A 23,529-nucleotide genomic window follows, 5' to 3' on the forward strand; every position below is an offset into this window, starting at 1 on the left:
GTTTTCAATGCGGTTATGTTTAAGCTTGTCTTCTTTCTTGACATTAAAAATATTAAGTATTTTGAGTAAAGTATAATAAAGTTGATTGGAATAAAGTTTTCTTTTATTTCTACATCTGCAAAACCAAATAATACCCTCTTTATGTATAGATTCAACGCTGTTTGCGATATATCAAAAACCCACATTGTAATATTATCCCACATTGGTTTACTTTTAGGCAATTCCAAAACATATGTTCAATTGACTCTATGTCTTCATTACAAAGGTTGTAGTTTCATCTTGATAAATTTTGGCCACCTTTAGGAAGAAGTCGACATTACTGTTGGTATTCTATAATGATACTATATAATTATTGAGAGTACATGCTATTGTTCTTGTTCACACAAAAGGTCCTCTTTTTACGTATATCTATTTTTCAATTAAAGTTATTAAGACCCGTTAAGTACTAATTAAACAGTCTGGTTTTTGTGATCATAACCGGTCTACACTAGACTGTTATCTCGGGAAAGGTAGGTATCACTTTCAGGTGTGTGGTACATGACGGGGGACGGTGTGGAATTCTCCCGTCTTCAATGTCAACAGCACTTACATACCTTTATCTACCTTTGTTACTCCCAGTGACGATTTTATCGATAGCTCGCCATATCCTACCAGGAGTGTTGCAAATTGAAACTTATTATCGCTCATTTATCAGATATTATTGTATTCAATTCCAATTAAAATAGTGGCGTATATTTTCCATGGGTTTTCTGAACGAAATAAAAGACAACTTGTGATTTTAGTAATTGTAAAAGAATTACAAAATTGATATTCGCTCCTAGACAGAAGGTCATCATTTCAATACAGTTTAAGGCTCTACACATACTGTGACATAACGAATAACGTACCTAATGCTTTTATTAAATTGTATTAATAAAAATAAAAAGGAGAAGTCCTTGAAAGACATAAAACCCGATACGTTAGTTTATATGAAGTGGTGTATTTCCATAATGGAGTGGGGTGGTGCTAACCCTCCATGTTACCTATTATCAAAGTAACATAGAACTACCAATATATCTCTGGCCGTCAACCTCACGGGTGAAACCCGAGTCAACAATGACAGCGGGAATCATCGATTTGATCTACATTGGTCATTGTGGCTAGGTCTGACAATACACATTCAGCTAATTTAAAAAACAAAATTTTCTTAGGAGAGAACTATTATCAAACTTACCTAGTTGAAGTAATTACAAGTCTTTGTGACTAAAGCTTAATAACAAAATAACATTTTCTCGTGACGTTCGTTTGACTAATATTTAGAGGAAATAACTTTGACACGCAAACCATCCTTTTAAATAACTTGAGGATATGATAATGTAAATGCAAATCCTAAATGTTCTTTAACTGGTGTCCCACTGAGTGCGGACATACATGCTTTGTGTTTAACAGTGGTTATGACATTACGTATATACAAGAATGAAATAAAGAAATTCGACATCTGACAGAAGTCCCGTCACCACATGTGGTCCCAATAAGGAGGGAAGAGAAGTCACCACAAACCAAAACGTGTAAGGAGTCAGCACACGTGACGTTAAGGGAGAGTGCCGTCACCAAACCAGGATCGACATTTGAGGGAGCACCTCACATAAGGATGGTTAAAGCGGACAGACTTCTGTACTGCAGTATCATCTTATTTTGTATCGTCAATGTTGTGTTCACAGTCGAAACGGGTAAGAAATTTGATTTTACTATATTGTATTTTTTCTTTCGTTTTATTTTTAATATCTATATTTAGTAATTGTGACAAGTGAAATCACCTACGTAAAGCATATTTTTTCTTCGACGTTACATACATAATCAAAACAAATTAAATGGTCTATTATAACCGACCGAAATTATGGAGAACATAGATTGCCTTAAATTGATTTGTTATTATCTGTAATAAAAGAGACTATTTGTTAGGCTCCGTCACAATAAAGGAATTTCAATTTAGAAGAAAACGTTACCATAAACGAACAAACTTTTCTTCTATTAACAACTAAAAGAACATTTCATAACATTTACAAATACAAATTAGAAACTTTAGCATAAACGAAATGTGTTTGATAACTGATATCCCTATATTTATTACATATGTGTTTTAAAAGAGAGTATTATTTTAATAAGGTGTGTAATTATGAAGATGTCAGCGTTGTACATTTTTTTTTTATTTGTCTTCCGTATGGTATAAATCAAAACTATAATGCCCAAAGCATATACATGTATATCAAAAGAGTGCAGGCAGTGTCTTCAGATACTGGTCTCCTTAGAGTGTCTGACCAGAACACTACTGCTATTCTAAATGAGGAGAAATCAATGGTTGATATCGACTTTTGTAGCAATTCACAGTAGGCAGAATAGTAAAATAAAAAGTTAGTTATAATAATTCAACAAAATAAAATATCGTAAGAAGGGACAGAATTTTCACGCTCAAATTCATGATATAATTGGGATTAGGAAATCATATCTTTGACCATATCCCCAGTCAATACCAGTCACGGTATACCGGTTGGAAAGAAAGACATGGTTCTGGGTTTAAGTACTAGCGGATATAGTGGATTCTAGTTATAAATAACTCGAAATACAATATTATATAACTCAATCAATCAATCAATCAAGTCTTTTATTCCACAAAGATGAGATTTGCAAAACAAAAGAAATTTTAAGATAATTTACAATGCTTGTATCTTACATAACACGTTAATAATTTCACCAGATAGTTTTGTACTGGTATTCTCTAATTAAAGTTCATTCTAGAGAATCACTTTTTGTGGTTGTAAAATTTTTTGGATGTGATTTCCAAAAATTCTGCGCTCTCATTTAAGACATGTTCGTACTCTTCCTATGTTTTGTAGCTTATTCTTGAATGCTTCACAATCCATCCCAATTAATATTCTCAAAAAAATGTTCACGTGAAAGATTATCTTTATACGTACATATTTTGGGTCCGTATGTCACGAGAACCTTTGTAATAAAATTAATTCTATCCGCTTTTGTAAAATGGCACATAGATGTAAAATGGAGAATGGGATCGATATACAGTTCCTCACAATTTTGTCATACGTCTTCATTTCGAGTTGAAGTATGTGTTAACAATAAATCTAAATTGTACGACTGGTCAATGAAACAGGGAACGCTATCTCTCCATGAACACCTGGATCCTTTCTACGTTATCATCCGTACGGATAGACTCCCTTGACCAGTGCTAGAACAAAAAACACGGATTTTGGCTGATAAAATTAAAATAGTAAGCCCTGATTGAAGTTTATGTTATTTTAAAATCAAAATTAATTAATTGTCGGTTTGTTTACGACAGCGAGTCAAAGACCACTGTCAAAACGGCGGAAATTGCATAAGAAGGGACCTGTCCTCGATGACCATAATAAAAAATAAACATTGTATTCCGGACAAGTTTTCTACTTATTCTGGTCTATTTAGATCTCTATTTCTCAAAACAGCGTCAAAATTTTTTTTCTTATTCCATAACCTGTTCATATTCGATAAAAAACAAAGCAAGCTATTTCGTGGGTAATATGCCGGAAATCATAGATTAACACGCGTTTAAATGGGGCGGGTAGTGAACCAAATTTGAGAAAATCACATTATTTCGTTAATCATGCCAAAAACATGTTGCAAGTGATATTTTAATTTTATTTAGGAATAGAAGTTTTGCAATCATTTTAACATGATAAAATATTTTTAGAATATTCCTAACTTTCCATGCGATGATGTTTTTTTTTGGCGATCGTCAATTTTGTGATTTGCCGTCAGATGTCGTCTGCTCATATTCAAATTACAGAACTGGTAAGCAAAATTGTCTTATTGGCGTAAAAGTGTCAACACACACCACAATTATCATGCACCATGAACAAAAGAATCGACTTATTTTAGAAATGAAATAAAATAGATGTTCGAGCACGAGTCAGGTGAGTCTATAATTTGTTTAATTAAACAGACACATTCGTTTTCTCCAATGAAGAATATTATTATTGTGTGGTGACTGTTGGTTGAACTAAGACTTTTTTCTTTAGTAAGCAGTCACATCAACTTGTGATTGTGTGTAAAATTGAAGTTTTTATCAAGTTTTTTATTATGTTGATAAATATACACGTATTTTCTTATTTTTCCATTACCCGCATTTCGTAAAATTAAAATGTAATTCAAGATCCAAGAGCTAATTGCCTAACTCTCGTTGACGATAAACTACATATGATGTCACTTAAAACATACTTAAACATTCTAAATCACATCACTGTCACATCAAAATTTTATTTTCAAGGAATAGGTTTTATATATTAAAGTCCTCTCTTATAAAGAAGCTTAAACAATATTAAATAAGTAAACCATTTAATACATCCTGTGGACAATGTTTCAAAGCAACATTATCTCACAAGGGTTTTGAATATCATGAACCAAGTACGTAACCTATGTAGATGTAAGATTAGACTTACACATTACTGCTGTTCATTCTAGGATAAATCGATATTATTTCTCAGTAATACATGAGTGAGTTAGCATATAAAAGTTTAATCCGTGTTCTGGTACTAGTATCCAGGTCAAAACATGGAAATAGGAAGTTTATCTATTTCATGTTTTCGTTTTCTCGCAAAATCAATACAGGGAGCGAAACGACAATAACCTAGAAGGGATATAGATCTCATCATTTTTCAATTACAAAACATAATTTTATATTTACTGTTAGGAGAAATTAAAAGCTAGATGACAAGGATGTTCGTTTGATTACACCATTGGTTTAAGATAGCGCTGGGTACAAATCGTTTGAGGTACAGAAGGTAGGCGTGTTTACAACCTGGCCTATATCAGGTAATATATCTATAACGCTGGCTAATAAGAGAGATTCATCTTATTTTGATTGTAAATTTAAATCGAAAACATGATGATGCATGTAGTAAACAATTACCGGTGAAACGTGGCTACCCTAAACATATGACTTATAACAACGGTTATTCTGATAAACTGTATTATCAAAATTATCTAGCCGAAAATTGCAGATTGCATGCTCACAAAAATGATTGTTATCAATCCTAGGTAAACAAATATTACTATAAAACGTGAGTAAACAAACTGTAGCTTTACACAACAACTGTCTGTAACTCTCACGTTACTGGGACACGGCCATTTACGTTGTCTGATACATCGAAAAATAATAAACTGGTTGTGTTTTAGGTAAATGAAAATCTTGTAAGAGCTAAACAAACCAAGAACTGATTTGTGATGATGTATACGTTTTTTATAAATATAATCATTCCTTCATACAGACAAAATAGATCAGAGTATGAACATGATCCCTTGTGCGTTATTCTTCATTCAGTTTCCATACACGTATGCACCGTATACATGTAGTCATGTACATTTATATGCATAGCGCATACTTTTGAGAATTATCACGAGTTATCATGGTCCTTATCATTTCATCTGCAACACCCCTTAAGGTGTTGCCCCACTAGTTCATAAAGTGATATATCTACTGAGTATTATAGTTTTTATTTGTAAACAAACCCTCATACGTAATGGCATCTTGCTTTACCATCTTTTTAATATGAAGTTTTCATCTATTGTGGATTGCTGATTTAGATATTTCTAACATCATGTGTGACTTTTGAGGTTACCAAAACTTGTTAAAACGTTCCTCGTATATTCTCCGCAATTTAGGATATTTGCTAATCCTTCAAAATTGTGTCAGAATTTTGGTCATAAAGTTGATAACAGTCTTACTCTATCTTCAATATTGGTATGTCATTGTTGTGTCTCATGTGTTTTTATGTTAGACAAGTTTTATCTGTCCGATCCAGTGGGTGACAGATTAATACAACATTGAGGATTTGTCAAATAACCAGCCAACAGACATAGTATCCAGGTGTTTTATCTCTCCTAAATGAACGTCTTCCTCGTACAACCATTTCCGCACTTTTTTATTTTGAAAAAAAAATGGATTTCAAAGTCTTTATGAAAACAATTTCCGCAAAAATTTCAGTGGTGAAATAATTTTTTTATAGTTTTCAATGTCGACTAGTTCCCCACAGGTTAAACATCTCTGTAGATCTCACATAAGGAGAGTAATTCGAGGTTGTTGTCCAGTGGTATTTACCTTCCGCATTGTGATATACCAGTACTCCGTCTGTAAGGTTATAGCTGTGGCAGTACCCCGTCTGTAAGGTTCTATTGGTGTTCACATTATTCATGGTGGGTTATCATTGATTTCGTTTTCTACACGATTTGCCCTTATCAGGTGTGTGGTCTTCTGTGAACATCGATCATCAGGGTTAAAAGAGTTTAGAACTATTCTCCCGTTTGGCAATTGATACCGAAATAATTTGCATTGGGTTTTAAAACGTAGTTTTTACAGACCTATGTATTATTTTCTTCAAAGTTTAAAAATAAAACACGTTTCGATGACGTCATACACAACTGAATTTTTGTCCCAGATCTTAGTATTCATTACACAAAATCTATTGCTACGAAGCAAGGTGAAGTCAAACAGTTATGTCTTAAACGTCTAGCATTTACAATACCATGACAATAAATATAAGAGAATGCGTAAAACATATCTGCATAATTTTATATATTTGACATAACATAACTTCGCTTTTCTTGTATAAGCTTCTATCGTCTATCGTATATTCGAAACAAATGGATAAACTTAAACACAATCAATTCAATTGATAGGAGGGATTTAATCAATATGGTCAGTTGTTGCTTCAGAATGCTATATCATCTAAAATATAATAAGTATTGTAGTATTTAACAACTTGATTTAGATATATAACACCATACTTATCCCCATTAGAAATTGTGCGTCTAATTTGTTCCTACACAGGTAACTTTTCTTAACCTAAATGTCTGGTCAAAAAGAATTGATATGCGAAATTCTGGCTAATGTCAGGTAAGTAAATTTTGCCTGTGTACATATCTACAGAAGCAAGAGACGCTTACTGAGATACCTGGTTCTCTTCTCAAGTGATATCTGCACGTAGTTTACACATGTTAATCGTTTTCATGATATATATTGCAGTGTAGATCAATAATTACTTTTAGTATACATTGTAATATCAAATCAGAAAAAAATTACAATTTCGCCCCGGAATGTGGACGCGTGACGTCAAATAAACAAGGGTCACCCTGATCAATATACAATCCGATATGACATTATCATGACATGAAATCAGTGAACATTTTCTCATGAAATTAACGTTCCATTGTATAGTTCCGAGTCATTAGGAGACTAAAGATTTATGATATTATAAAACAGGTAGGTGTTAAGTGACAGTAATTAGCCGTAATCACTGGTCTCGTTTTACCCGTACTGACACAGTAATACCAGAGTTGTTACACATGCATTGTGTGCCTACTTCTGATTATTCAGATTACAGAACTTTGTCACACATTGTGGCATTATCTATGAACATTTCATCATGATTTACTGATATTTACTTAATAGATATAGACCAGATTGCAACAAGGTCAAACATAAAAACATTAAAAAGGGATGCATGCGTTATTACGATAGTTGGTACATAAAGTTGAAAAATTGCAGTTCACGTGTTTATTTCAATCGGAAAAAAGAATGAAGATTAAACAATACATGATGTAACCATGTACCAGTACCTTAGAGATTGGGATAAACTCATACAATTTCTGTAATGTGCAGATATCACGACACCAATACTTTATCAAAATATTGAATATTTAAGTAAATTGATAAAAATGTATATTTAAGGTACAGTAAAATAGTCAACAGAATATAATAATATCCTATGTATTGAAATATCACCTGCTAGTAATACAAATTTTTCTCTTGTCCATATTTAGAAAACTTTTATTCATATTTTATTTTAATAACATATATATTACACCGTTGTTTGTGAATTAAAGAATTACATCATGTATTTTAAAATTTATATGATTGGTCTGGTTTAAATGTTTTAAAAGTAAAATGTTCACCGAAAGCAGCTTTGTAAAAATGCATTGACTGTAAAAAATATATCTTTATCAGCGATCTGACTATGATTTCTCAATGATACACATTTGTTTAAATGCCTCTCATGTAATACCAATAAAAACAGTTAAAAGGTGTTCTGCTTTACAATTCAGAATTATGGATCTACGACGATTTCAAACTATTTTCTTAAATGAAAGAAATCACAATAGACTTGGCGAATAGTGAAATAGACGACAATGCTATAGGAAAACGACCTGTTTGGCAGGTGGCAGTGTATTAAACAGGTCAGAGGTTAATTGTGTGACTTTTATTAACAATCATAACAGAACTTATTACAGACGTATAAAGCCTATATAAGTACATACATAGGGAATTTAAATAAACTTCCTTGCGTGATGACATCACTGATGTCCCGGTTTTCTTTCTTCCCTCCCCGTTGTATTACCACATCACAATAGCTGCAAACAAAAATATCAACATAATAGCAGCCTTGTAATAACAAAGGCCTAAAATTAAATTCCGTGTATATAAGGGTTATTTATAAAGATTTGCTATAGATTTATTGAAATATGTATTGTATTTGAAAATCACAAAAGAAATCAATAACAAAGGACAAAAATAGTTGCTCCAGGAAAATAAAAGATTTGGTTATCCAGTTTATTGGTTTGTGAACCTATTAGTATGCTAACTTATATATTAACCTCACAGAAAAGATATCTTCATGCTTTCTAGAAAGTCACAATTCCTTTTGCATGACGGAAGTAATAGGTGTACCGAGCTATGTTTGTTTACCAAAAATAGGAAATATAAAACTTGATATAATTTAAAACAAATTAACTTTGATTCTTTCATGTTTTGACATTTTATACTCTAATATATATATATTATATACTATTGGGTTTTTTTCTTCTTCAGACGGCCATCTTTATTTGATTAACAGCAGTTTTAACGTCAGAACACCAAACAAATGTACGATTCCCTGTGTCATGTTAACAATACAGATTGATTTCGCTGTATTGCTGAGTGACGCAGTGATAGTCAAAAACTTCGCTTTCTACCACAATTGACGGGGTTATTCAACTCTCAGGACATTGAATAAACACTGAAGCTGTTGATTAACACTTTGTTTATACCACACGCATTCTGATTGGTTGACACAGTGAACTTTGACCGAACTACTTATTTCTCAGTGTCACGTCATCATTGTCAACGTCATCAATAATCAAATTTCGTCTTTCTATGTTGTGATCGCCGCTTGATGTCCAAAACTGCTGTTGGAAAGCGTATGCGTCATGGTCGTTGTGTCAAAAATACGTGACGCTTTCATACATATTAAATTGACCTTAAGTACTAATACTTTTTGATGGTAATCTTGATGATTATCTGGCGGGAAATAGACGATGCCGTGTCTTGCGAATGCCTTTACATGTATACATGTAGTCCGCCATTGTGTTTTATTTTCTGGAAGCATCTATGAAGATTTGAACTCAATAAGACGTTAAATGAATAACATTTAAGCCTAAAGATGTTCCAAATTAGAAGAATTTGATATCGATGGATTCTTTATCAAACGATGACTTTTGAAAACTAATTAGTGTCTTTTTGCTGATGAAAATATTACTACACCTTTTTGCATATTTCGGTAAATACACGTTACCGTATCACTGCCGTATTTTTATCGGCTAAAAACGAATATGATTGTTGAAGAAACAGGTCATTATTCAACAGCCACTCATTGTGTAACCTCTATTTATTGAATGGGATGTAGTTTGTCGTATTGTTTTGTAATACAATTTACTTTTGTGTTTTAATTCATATTTCTGCAGATTTCTATATCAGCACCTCACAACCTCAATAAAAACAAGTGATCAGGTAGGACAAGTATGTTTTGTCCAGAAAACATGACATGACAGGACAAATAGATAATGATTTTGTCCGTGAATTGATAAGGGAATTTCTCATGTTTGTCCAGAAAACATGACATGACAGGACAAATAGATAATGATTTTGTCCGTGAATTGATAAGGGAATTTCTCATGTTCACCTATGACATGATAGGACAAATAGATAATGATTTTGTCAGTGAAATGATAAGGGAATGGATCATGTTCACCTATGACATGATAGGACAAATAGATAATGATTTTGTCAGTGAAATGATAAGGGAATGGATCATGTTCACCTATGACATGATAGGACAAATAGATAATGATTTTGTCAGTGAAATGATAAGGGAATGGATCATGTTCACCTATGACATGATAGGACAAATAAATAATGATTTTGTTCGTGAATTGATAAGGGAATTTATCATGTTTATCTATGACATGATAGGACAAATAGATAATGATTTTGTCAGTGAAATGATAAGGGAATGGATCATGTTCACCTATGACATGATAGGACAAATAGATAATGATTTTGTCAGTGAAATGATAAGGGAATGGATCATGTTTATCTATGACATGACAGGACAAATAGATAATGATTTTGTCCGTGAATTGATAAGGGAATTTATCATGTTTATCTATGACAAGACAGGACAAATAAATAATGATTTTGTCCGTGAATTGATAAGGGAATTTCTCATGTTCACCTATGACATGATAGGACAAATAAATAATGATTTTGTTCGTGAATTGATAAGGGAATTTCTCATGTTTATCTATGACATGACAGGACAAATAGATAATGATTTTGTCCGTGAATTGATAAGGGAATTTCTCATGTTTATCTATGACATGACAGGACAAATAGATAATGATTTTGTCCGTGAATTGATAAGGGAATTTATCATGTTTATCTATGACATGACAGGACAAATAAATAATGATTTTGTCCGTGAATTGATAAGGGAATTTCTCATGTTTATCTATGACATGATAGGACAAATAGATAATGATTTTGTTCGTGAATTGATAAGGGAATTTATCATGTTTATCTATGACATGCAGGACAAATAAATAATGATTTTGTCCGTGAATTGATAAGGGAATTTTGTTCACTATGACATTTAGGACAAATAGATAATGATTTTGTCAGTGAAATGATAAGGGAATGGATCATGTTCACCTATGACATGATAGGACAAAAGATAATGATTTTGTCAATGAAATGATAAGGGAATGGATCATGTTATACTATGACATGATAGGACAAATAAATACTGATTTTGTCAGTGAAATGATATTTATATTTTTTTTTATATCTATCTATGACATGATAGGACAAATAAATAATGATTTTGTCAGTGAAATTATATCTATATTCTTTTTATCTATCTATAACATGACAGGACACATAAATAATTATTTTTTAGTGAAATGATGAGGGAATTTATCATGTTCATCTATGACATGACAGGACAAATAAGTAATATCAGTATGACGTTACGCTCGTAAACACATGACGTCACAATCGATACCTACCCGCAAGTACAGATAACTCTATTATATGCAAATTTGGAATAATGTGATCATATTAGTGCTTAGAGGATAATAAAATGCTTGTATGTGACATGATTGTGAAATAGTTATCAATTCAGTATTTTCTTGTCATATTGTTAAATTGATGTGAACTCTTGTTACATAAATTCTATTATTTGTCATTTGATATTTTGAAAGTGAAGTCAATATAATTGATGTTTTTCTATGAAAAGGATATGAGTGCATATTGCGACGTACTCCCATTCCAGCCGACACCAAGTGTAAGTGATTCGTAACTTTGACAGTGATAAGTCGACGATAGGTCTAGAATATATCAGATGTTATATGATAAATTAATATTTAAAACAGTGAGCTTAATATCGATTGAATTTAACACGTGGAAATTTAAAGCGTAAAATATTGATAATAAGACAGTCTGTTTTGTTACCTGACTCTCTATATAAATGTAAACAAGTATTAGCTTCCCAAAAAGCTAAGAAGGCTACCATACAGCATTATTTATAAGGAAGCAATTATGGGAAAGCTTGACGCATTGTTCTGTTCACAGTTAGCTGCCATAGTTCTTATGACAATTTATTTTTGAAAAATGATAATTTAAATGCTTTCGCATTCATCAACTTCATGATATTCATGGAAGGGCCACTAGGCTACCTTTCCGAAACAAAAACAAAAGTTCTTTAAAACAATTATAACATAATTTGGCCAAAGATGAGGTTACAACACCAAACATGTTGAAGTTTTGCCGTCTGCCGCAGAAATAGTCAGCTAACGCGTTGTAATTATGACGTAGGTCATGATCATCTAGCCAAAAGTACTAGTTAGGCTATATATAGATGCTCCACGCGCTCCCAACAATGTAAACAAATCTCGGCAAATCACCGAACTTATACAATCGCGATATTTCGGAGTAATTTTCGTCAATTTCTCCGAGGGGATCCGATTGTGAACTTATATTCTATTCAGTACGTGTAGCGCCGCCTTGTGTGATTTCTGAGAACAATGTCCGACAACCAGAAAAAAACATTCGGGCTACTCTGGGTTTATCAAATGATAATTTGTTTGCAATAATTTCCCCACTGGTACCCCTTTCACACATCTTCAACAACAAGTAACCAATCAACACACGTAAATCGTTTTGGCCAGCCAATCAAAGTGAACAGACTATTTATAACCATGTGAAATCCCAACAACATGGCAGGCAAAGCGACCGATTATAATAGCTACCATCCTGGGATGGTAGCATACCATCCGGGGATGGTAGCATACCATCCTGGGATGGTAGCAATGAAGTAATTTTGCCTATTGACCGGTCAATAGTTTGACTGTTGACCGGGGCGGAACGGTTGCATGCGTTTATTGTTGACATCATAAACACCAGCGCCGGATCGACCCTAATACCGGTATCCTTTCGGCGACAGTCTTTCTCACCAGAAGTTCAGTGATAAGTTTAAGATTGCGGTTCAGGTAACAAAACAGTTATTTCATGCCTTTTCAGTCAACAGTCAAAACTCTTTCCCTCTGTGTTGGGAACAACCCTATTTGTAAACTGTTTCCGTCGGCCTCCGGCCTCGGGAAACAGTTCATCGGGATGGTCCCAACACCTCGGGAAAAGTTTTGACTGTTGACTAAAAAGGCATGAAACAACTGTATATTGTGACTAGTGTCAGACACATCATTCTCCTATAACTAATAGGCTTATATTGAAAAGATAAGTCTTTTGTCTTTTACCGGCACAGTAAATGCTAGACAGACGCGCTAGATAATGACGTGACGTCATCAATATATGAGGCGATCATAGGAGGCAACGTCATTAATTCTTGTATTCTAATTATCACTGTAACGTTCCTGTGATGACGACGCTTTGAAAATGTTTCTTAATAATTGAAGTTTACCATTTCGTATTGGAATAATAAACAAGGGATATCTGAAGCCTTGTGACAGATTTTGGGCGCCAAACCTCGAGTTGACAAATCACTCGATTTTTGATATCCCTGTATACTTAGCAGATTCTATTAATCATCAATCTTGATAAACAAAAGATAAAATTTACGATAATTAGGAATGCGTATTACATGTCTCGTTCATTTATTCGTTTTTTTTTCTATTTCAGATTTGGTCATCGTTTTAGATAAATCAGGAAGTATAGTACAGTCGGATTTCAGTATAGCGATAGACTTTCTCAAGGACGTGGTCACCGCACTGACCATAGGTACTAGCGATGTCCAAGTGTCAGTGGTCAGTTTTTCAGACACTTCCAATGAAGAGTTTGCTCTGAATGACCACACCACTCAGAACGACGTTCTAACAGCACTAGAAGGGCTTAAGACCTCCATAACCACGAATGGCGGCACGTTTACTCCAACGGCTCTGAACTATGTACAGAATACCTCATTTACGGCAGGGAAGGGAGCGCGAGGCTCGGCTAATTCTGTAGTGGTCGTGATGACGGACGGACTGTCCCAGAACGCGGCGGACACTACGGCAGCTGCTGACCAAGTCAGGAGCTCCATATCCGGAAGTGTCATATACGCCATTGGTGTAGGCTCCGACTTCACCTCCACCACACAGGAACTGCTCAACATCGCTAGTGACCCTGATGACCAAAACGTGATGTATGTTACTGCCTATACATACATATGTAACCTGGTGCCGACACTCGTAACCAAAATAGGTAAGTATACACCTTTGTTTAGTAAGATTTAGAAAGGATCTAGTTAGATTCGTTCCTGATATAGAAGGGATCTAGAATGATTCGTTTCTGCTATCCATTCCTTATTGTGATCTGATCTGATGGGATTATAATGTTTATGTAAGATGTAAGTCGGTGTAATAGAAAATAGTTGCTCATCAGGATATATTAGTTCTTTTCGATTTATATATCATTTACCTACTATCAGATACAATGAATTTCATTTCTTATGATGTAATTACAAAAGAGACTGAACCCTACTAGGGGTACACTGAAAATTAATTTGAAGTTTTAGTCGATCAGGTTCTTATTAAGCATGTAGGGGCTGTCCTGCTCTCTGTTTATAAAGATTTTCTAGGGGCTGTCCTGCTCTCTGTTTATAAAGATTTTGTAGGGGCTGTCCTGCTCTCTGTTTATAAAGATTTTCTAGGGGCTGTCCTGCTCTCTGTTTATAAAGATTTTCTAGGGGCTGTCCTGCTCTCTGTTTATAAAGATTTTGTAGGGGCTGTCCTGCTCTCTGTTTATAAAGATTTTGTAGGGGCTGTCCTGCTCTCTGTTTATAAAGATTTTGACATATTTTACCATAAGAAAAGTCAACAATATTTCATATTTCTGTTATTTTCAGCATTATTGCCTGTTTCTTTTGTTTCTTTTCCCTCCATGCAGCGTGAATCTTACTATAAACTTTGTTTGACTGGACCATTGCACAATCGCACGTAAGCAGCATTGTAGTTTTTATTTATTATTAGATAACTCCGCGTCTGCTTCTGTGCCAAACGACTGTGCCCAGACCACAACAACAGTGTTTGTCGGTAAAGGGGGAGGAGGTGCTACCACCACCACCACCACTCCAACAACAACCACCACCACCACTCCAACAACAACAACCACTACCACTCCAACTACAACTACTACTACCACTCCAACAACAACAACCACCACCACTCCAACAACAACCACCACCACCACTCCAACAACAACCACCACTCCAACAACAACAACCACTACCACTCCAACTACAACTACTACCACTCCAACAACAACTACTACCACTCCCAACCACAACTACAACTACTACCACTCCAACAACAACTACTACCACTCCAACAACAACCACTACAACTCCAACCACCACCACCACCGGAACCACCACCACACCGACCACAACTACAGCTTCACAGGCGGCTGCGGTTGCTGGATCGTCATCCTCAGGATCAGAACTAACATCCGATGGTAAGATATCTGTAAGCTACACTTAGAAATGTTCTTGAAGCCAATTTGGCCCAGATTTGTGAGAGACACATGGTATATTTTACTTAGATTTGTGAGAAATATGTCGTCTATTTGATTTATTGTCCTATGTGGTCAATATGTGATAGATTTGTATAATAAATGTCGTTATACTTCGGTTTTCGGTCTCTACATCACTCGTTCAATCTTCAAACTACATAAACTTTTGCTAGATCTGGAACTGCTACAGGATTGAGACAAGTCTCAGAACCCATGCATACTTACCGTCTTGTTTATTTTATAGAAATGACAGCAATCATAGCTACAAGTACTGTTGGAGGAGCCGTTACAATAACGACACTGGCATATTTTGTCATCAGAAGAGTCCAAAAGAAAATGGAGAATCGGTAAGTAGGTTTTTACAATTACATGACGATTATCTATTGTTATATACATGTAGTCTCGTCGCAAAATGATAATCCATCGTTAAATATTCTAGTCACAAATGATAATCTATTGTTAAATATTCTACAACCACATAACGATAATCTACAGTTAAATATTCTACAGTCCATATTGATAATCTACTGTTAGATATTGTAGTTACCTAATAATAATCTATTGTTAAATAATCTACAATCACATAACGATAATCTAATGTTAAATAATCTACAATCACATAACGATAATCTAATGTTAAATAATCTACAATCACATAACGATAATCTAATGTTAAATAATCTACAATCACATAACGATAATCTAATGTTAAATAATCTACAATCACATAACGATAATCTATTGTTAAATAATCTACAATCACATAACGATTATCTATTGTTAAATATTCCACAGTCACATAACGATTATCCACTTTTAAATATTCTACAGTCACATAACGATAATCTACAGTTAAAGATGCTCCACCGCTGACAAATGGTATTTTTTCACTATCAAAAACAGGAGCAGACGATTTAGTATTTTTCTTCTGTTGCAAAAGTTACTTACTTTACACCATTACCACCAAAGAAAAGTTTGACCTTCTAATTATACATCAAGTTAAAAATATAAAAAATAATTAATTGCATCCCGAAAAAATTCCGTGGCACTATATTCTATATGGAATGAAGTACTGATTGCGCATGCACCAAAGGCGTAATAAATTATTTTATATTATGTTTTGTGTTTATTAAGCATATATATACACGATTAAGAACACATTATTGTTAGAATGATGAATATCATTTATGGACTGTCGGCGGTGGAGCATCTTTAAATATTTTACAGTCACACAATGATAATCTACTGTTAAATATTCTAGTCACATCACGATAATCCACTGTTGAATATTCTAGTCACATTACGATAATCTATTGTTAAATATTCTACAACCACATAACGATAATCCACTGTTAAATATTCTACAGTCACATAATGATAATCCATTTTTTAAATATTCTACAGTCACATAATGATAATCAGGGGCGTAGGAAGGGGGGGGGGGGGGGGGGGGGGGGGGCAGGGGGGGCAACTGCCCCCCCCCCGTTCCCCAGGACGGGGGGGGCAAACATGTCTTTTTGCCCCCCCCCCCCCCATTTTCGCCGACTGAAATTTTCTAAAAATGCTTATTTGAAAGAAAAAAGGGTCCTCCTGCACATTTTTCGTACTTCATTCTAGAAAATTTTCCGCTGCGCGGCGCATTTCCTAAAACGTTCAAGCACATATGTCAAACCTTAAATAGTAAAAATTCAATACACACGAACTAGACTAAAATGTCCATCAAGAGAGTCTATGTACTATTTAAAAAATGTCTCTTAAAAGATCAATTTGTCTTAGCGAAAAAATTATTCATTTTTTATGTTACACAACAATGTGCCGATGGTGTGAAGCCGGTGTATTCAGATCGAGTAGGGTTGCATAATGTTATGACGACACAATTATCATTTCTAAATGCAGGTAGCTTTAAATCGAAAAACTACCATGTTCAGAACGCTTTATAATCATTAAAATACATCGTAAAACTCATCTTAGCCATTCAAAATCGTAATTTTTTTCCGGGGGAGACCCCCGGACCCCCAAAACACCGAAATCTCGCGCTTTCGGGCGCTCGCAAATTCATCAAAACTCATTTAAGCTATTCTAAATCATAATGTTTTTCCCGGGGGAGGCCCCGGACCCCCCAAACACCAAAATCTCGCGCTTTCGGGCACTCGCAAAATCATCAAAATACATTGTAAAGCTCATCTCAGCAATTCTAAATTACAATATTTTTCCCCGGGGGTCACTCTCAGACCCCTAAAACACCAAAATTTCGCGCCTTCGGCGATCAAACGCTAATTGGCCAATTTGCGTATTCTTTAATTTCCTTTTAGCGGGGGGGGGGGGGGGGGGGGGGGGGGGGGTGTTACAAAATATTGAGGACCTTTGCCCCCCATTACGTTTCATCTTCCTACGCCACTGATAATCTACTGTGAAATATTCTACAGTGACATAATGATAATCTACTGTTAAATATTCTACAGTCACATAATGATAATCTACTGTTAAATATTCTACAGTCACATAATGATAATCTACTGTTAAATATTCTACAGTCACATAATGATAATCTACTATTAAATATTCTACAGTGACATAATGATAATCTACTGTTAAATATTCTACAGTCACATAATGATAATCTACTGTTAAATATTCTACAGTCACATAATGATAATCTACTGTTAAATATTCTACAGTGACATAATGATAATCTACTGTTAAATATTCTACAGTCACATAATGATAATCTACTGTTAAATATTCTACAGTGACATAATGATAATCTATTGTTAAATATTCTACAGTCACATAATGATAATCCACTGTTAAATATTCTACAGTCACATAACGATAATCTATTTTTAAATATTCTAGTCACATTACGATAATCTACCGTTAAATATTCTAGTCACATTACGATAATCTATTTTTAAATATTCTAGTCACATTACGATAATCCACTGTTGAATATTCGAGTCACATTACGATAATCTACTGTTAAATATTCTAGTTACCTAATGATAATCTACCGTTAAATATTCTACAGTCACATAACGATAATCTACAGTTAAATATTCTAGCCACATTACGATAATCTATTGTTTAATATTCTAGTCACATTACGATAATCCACTGTCGAATATTCTAGTCACATAACGATAATCTATTGCTAAAAACGTTATTGTTGAATAAACTGACCGGGTTGTGCTTTAGATAGCGTGTTAATGAAGAGCTCTTCACTAATAAAGATGGCTATCTTTAGTATCAGTTTGATCCCTTGTACCCTTTTCTGTTTAAGTTTCCCTCCACATTCGATTGCATATCGCATGTCAATCACAAAGGGAAGACTTACTTTGAAGATTATTAAACATGTTTGTCATTTACTTTTTAGTACATAAAGTGCTAGATTTGAAAAGGTAAAACAACACTTTGACCAATATATTTTCGTTTGCTTTTTGCGGACTGGTGTAAACATATAATTCCAGAGTTAGATAAATAATGAATCCTGAAGACCTTCGTGCTTTACTCGGTCATACTGGACTACAGTGTGCTCACGACCACCACATTACTCCAGACATATTCGACACAGTTGTTGATTCTGTTTCTTTTTTAACGTCTAGGGTCACCAAATTGTAAGGTAATGATTGATGTGGTTATGGATGGCTGACGATGATCTACATTAATAAAGGAATGGTGCAATGATGATGAATTCAAGGAAGTGAAGAGTGATGTGGAGGTTTGACGTCAGTCAGGAATAGAAGTATTTCCTTGGATTTCCGTTTACTGCAATGATTGTGCTTCGTGATGTAATGTAGCAATAATATTATAAAAGTTAATTAAAGATAACATCATTAGCTTTTAAGACTCTTGAATTCATTTATAAAATACCCATCCTATTCGCTTCAATTGTGTTCATATTCAAACATATTTTTATAAACGAATTGCTCAATTGTTGAATTATTCCATGTCAAATGGAACATTTATCAAAGATTTTTTTGTTTGATTTAATTTGTTTTAGAGCCGAAACTGTAGACATTCATTATAACGGCGACTTTATACTGTAATAACTGACACCATATTAATTTTGAGCTAGCTGATTTTTCTGTATGTCACTGATATAACAATAAGTTCGATTATAGGAATTACTCATTGTACAAAATTATTCAACTTCAATTGTGCGCTAAAATGTTATTTGCATTAAAATATGTAATCGTACAGTATTCCTCAATGCCCGCGTTCTTGATTAGTTTCGGTTCAACATATCAAATCAATTTAAATCAAATTATAATGTATGTATCAACTTGTGAAAATGTTGACTAACTAAAGAATTGTGTACAGTTGAGAATGATCCAAACGTTGTTTCATTTGTCCGATCTGATATCCAAGTTAGACTGTCTTTAATTATTTTTGATGATCTTCTATGTCCAAACTCTTCGTACCATTGTCCATATACATTGTAACTCACAGCAGCGGTATGGATATGTATTTATCACCAGTAGTGCTACATTTTCTGTTTCAGTTATCGTAAAACTGAACCACACTTTATCTGTGATGATATATATGGAGATAAATGGCTTGAACGCTAGTGGCCCAATCTCATGCGATACATACATGTATAATATTAATGACAAAAACTCACATGGACTACATTTCTTTTCATTGTCTGGTATTCTTAGTTAACGGAAGATGGATATAAAAATTGGACAATGACATTTTTTATAGCCTTATACAATAATTAGTATAAGCTGTTTATCAAATAATTTCAAATATTGCTTTTGTTATCATAAAAGACTGACGTGACGCTACCCAAATTGTAACACTTTTTGAAGATAATTGTAAAAATGAAAAAAAAAATGACGTGTGCTTGAATCCTGATTATTTTTCTTAACTTTCCATAAAAGACGCCTACAGTTTTAATTTCATGATTTGTTAACTATAAGCAGTGCATATATAGATAAATAAAGAGCTTTGAAGCATGTCAGGTCCAGTCCTGTGTTTCAACAAGGTCGAGTACCCAAAATGGAACACCTCCTAAATATGGTTTAATTAAAAAAATTATAAATATCATAAAAAGATATTTGAATTCATTGATGAAAAGTTCAAACATTTTTCAGTTTATACAAGTCAGATATCTGTCAAAATATCCCATTAAGCAATTGTTTTTCTTGATTTAAAATATATGGAGTTTTTAAGGTTGTCGCACGACGTCGTTTCCCGGATTTTTTTCACAATTTTATGATTTTCATGTTTAGATAGCGATAATAAGCAATAGGAAAGAAAATGACTTCTAAAATTGTCACAGTTACTATTCGGCACCTTAATTGTTGTTCAGAACAGTTATTGGTGGTTAAGATTGTAAACTGAAAATTCTGTATTAAATATTTTAAAAGTGTTCCATTTTGGATAGCGTTCCAAATTGTGAAGCGTCACGTTACATGTATATTTCAATTCAAAATGTTTTCATCATTAAATTTGAATGTTTCTCCTTTTAGTTACCAGCCTCATTATGTGTTATTAACGATAATTCGAATCTATGCTTTATTTGCCCTGGTTTACCATGGAGGCAACTGCACGATGATGCATGTATCTTATAAGGTTCCGCAAACCGCAGATCCTTTATGTAAAGATGTAAGATTCTTAATACCTATAATGTATACCGTAAAAGTGGAACGTTTCGCTTTGTTTGAATCTCCGAAAAATATATTAACGCACGAATATGTTGACAAGCATTTATATAACATCTTTTATTTTAAACGCATAGCACAACAACTGATAAATCGCGAACAGTTTAAAACTGACCAAGTGAAAATAAAATCCGAATGCGGGTATATCATATTTATAAACCAAGAAAAAAGTACGTGTCCATGTAGAGTTGAATATATAATAAAATAAAACTCAACGACCTTCCTCTTGTATATTCACCATTTCATGATGGCTCTTCGTGAATATAAATGGTTTTTTTCTCAAATTTATAGTATATAGTGTTTATCTTTTGTTCTATGTACGTTTATTTTAGTTGTTTCTCTAAAAGGAATTTTTCCTATATACCATTAATGATTTATGTTGCGAAGTAATTACAACATATCAAACGTTTTTAATGGCTACTTACAGTGATTGCTCATGTTACGTTTACTTTCTACTGTTCCTATTCTCTTTGTTGTTGTCGTCATTTTAAACTTTATCATCGTTAAATGCTGACTAGGGACACTTGTGTTCTTAATTAAATATTTAATGTATTAAAGACATGTTTTATTATTAGATAGTCTCTGTTGTTCATATTTAGTTGGTTTTTTTTATTGTCAAACTTGCCAGTGAAAAATAGAGGGACATATACACGGAATCAAGTAAACAATATTATAGGGATAAGAACTGCGGAGTACGGTCTCATAAAGGATTTACACCTTTTCAAATTAACAAAAACAAAAATGCATTTAAATCAACATTTCCTCATGTGTATATAAATAACAACATTCATTGTTAGAGGATAATCTTGTACATTGTTGAATGCCTATCTATATCACGAAATACCATTTATAGTACAAGTATATTTTAATTAGTCAAAACCTACATGCAAGATTAATATTAACTACAGTAATTGATAAGATCAAACAAAAGACGATGTAATTGATGAATAGGGACAAAAGTCATGCTTATAAATGAAGAACTCACTTCAATTAACTTTATCACTTCACGAAGCAGCCGGTTCATCAGAACAGTAATGAACACGACCAGACGTGGCGGTCACTAGAGCGGAAATTTAACTCGGTTTGACAGATCCAGATTTCTTTATTGTTATCGGACTCACTTACGTTTGTAACAAGATACAAAATAATCATATAACTTATTGATATAGACGAAACATATTGAAAATACATAATGGACTTTTTAACGACAAAAAAACTTAAAAGATTAAAAAGTAAAACCAACTACAACACAGAACAAATTTGACAGAAGAAAATGACATCCGTTTTATGTGAACAACATATTTTAGATATTTTGAAAATACCCGTAGCAAGCATACATCATTTCAAACTAACAAAAACAGTTTGAAATTATTGTTTTCAGTTTGTATTCATACTACCAAGGTTCTAGATAATGTACACGGTGACATATTTGGAGAAGCCATCAATAACATCTATAAAATATCTGAAAATTTATATAATTAAAATTGATAAATCTTGATTTGAAACATTCTCAGAAAAGATGACGTACATCCGGGTTAGGAATACCAACCTGTGTATTAATGTGGTCGATACAAGAGTTCAAAAGACCATGATTAATCATTATGTTATCACAGCGGGTTTTATTGGGACGATCTAAACATGGAATCAGATGGAGACATCACGGTTTTTATAGCTTATTCTGAATATCATGATAACTCGACTCAATTATCGGCCTTTGTTATAATATTTGTATTATTAGTAAATTGATAAGAATTTTTTTTAAAACACGTTTTATTATTTATGGATGTTTATGTAGATATCATTTTAAGCTATATTGTCTGTCCTCAGAAAATCTCGGTCATTAGTCGGCCAGTATACATGTATATCCAGCTTCACAAATGTCTTTCTTGACACTTACTCCAAATTTCGTCCCTCATAATATTGGTATTTCAAAACTCAGTTTAATTCCACAATGTTATTTACAATTTTAAAAGAACAAACAGCAGATAGATATAACAAATTAGAACAACTTAAAGTACAAAAGTGTACCACAAAAACAACATATCTTCAGGACGTGCCTACTCATATAGTTTCGTTCAGTATCTCCGTGTCGACACGGTACCATGCAAGTCATGGTTTCTGAGTTTCCGTTAATCAAGATTTACATGACATTTAAATCAATTGTTTTAACATTATCATGTGGAATATACACAAACCGACCTAAAGTAGGTGAGAGGATTAGTTTAGGCCAGGTGGGTCGGATCAGCTCAGGTAAATCATTTCTTATAAAGCCAACAGGTGTTAATTATGAATGAACAAATTGAATTCCATATTGAACACGATTGTTTTAAAGGAACATCTTTGTTATTTCCATGTATTTCAAATAATAAAACGGCGTGATATTGGTACTTTTGAGATCTATGTTACATTTATTAAGCTGAATTCCAAGCTAACAAAGCTCCATAGTTGTGGACCACTTCA

The 23,529-nt window shown here is 33.5% G+C and overlaps 1 protein-coding gene across 2 annotated transcripts; it reads left to right on the top strand.

Annotated features, from left to right (window-relative positions):
* The first annotated feature begins 1,159 nt into the window (after window positions 1-1,159).
* LOC138327007 (collagen alpha-1(XII) chain-like) lies at window positions 1,160-21,643 on the top strand. Of its 2 annotated transcripts, XM_069272969.1 has the most exons (6): window positions 1,177-1,709; window positions 13,535-14,095; window positions 14,863-15,012; window positions 15,176-15,346; window positions 15,648-15,750; window positions 19,006-21,643. In XM_069272969.1, exons 1-6 carry the CDS (start codon window positions 1,631-1,633, stop codon window positions 19,019-19,021), a joined length of 1,080 nt encoding a protein of 359 aa, XP_069129070.1. In that variant the 5' UTR covers window positions 1,177-1,630; the 3' UTR covers window positions 19,022-21,643. The 2 variants fall into 2 exon arrangements, 1 of the variants encoding a protein (XP_069129070.1); XR_011209017.1 differs by having other exon boundaries at window positions 1,160-1,709; window positions 14,863-15,346.
* Window positions 21,644-23,529: the final 1,886 nt, after the last annotated feature.

This window comes from Argopecten irradians, chromosome 7, assembly GCF_041381155.1.
Source record: "Argopecten irradians isolate NY chromosome 7, Ai_NY, whole genome shotgun sequence".
NCBI classification, from domain to species: Eukaryota; Metazoa; Mollusca; class Bivalvia; order Pectinida; family Pectinidae; genus Argopecten; species Argopecten irradians.

Excerpts from the sequence above, each read along its gene's own strand:
- LOC138327007 (XM_069272969.1), top strand. The coding sequence starts at position 1,631 with ATGGTTAAAGCGGACAGACTTCTGTACTGCAGTATCATCTTATTTTGT. Across the intron at positions 14,096-14,862 it reads GACACTCGTAACCAAAATAG|ATAACTCCGCGTCTGCTTCT; the intron begins GTAAGTATACAC and ends ATTTATTATTAG. Across the intron at positions 15,013-15,175 it reads AACAACAACCACTACCACTC|CAACTACAACTACTACCACT; the intron begins CAACTACAACTA and ends CACTCCCAACCA.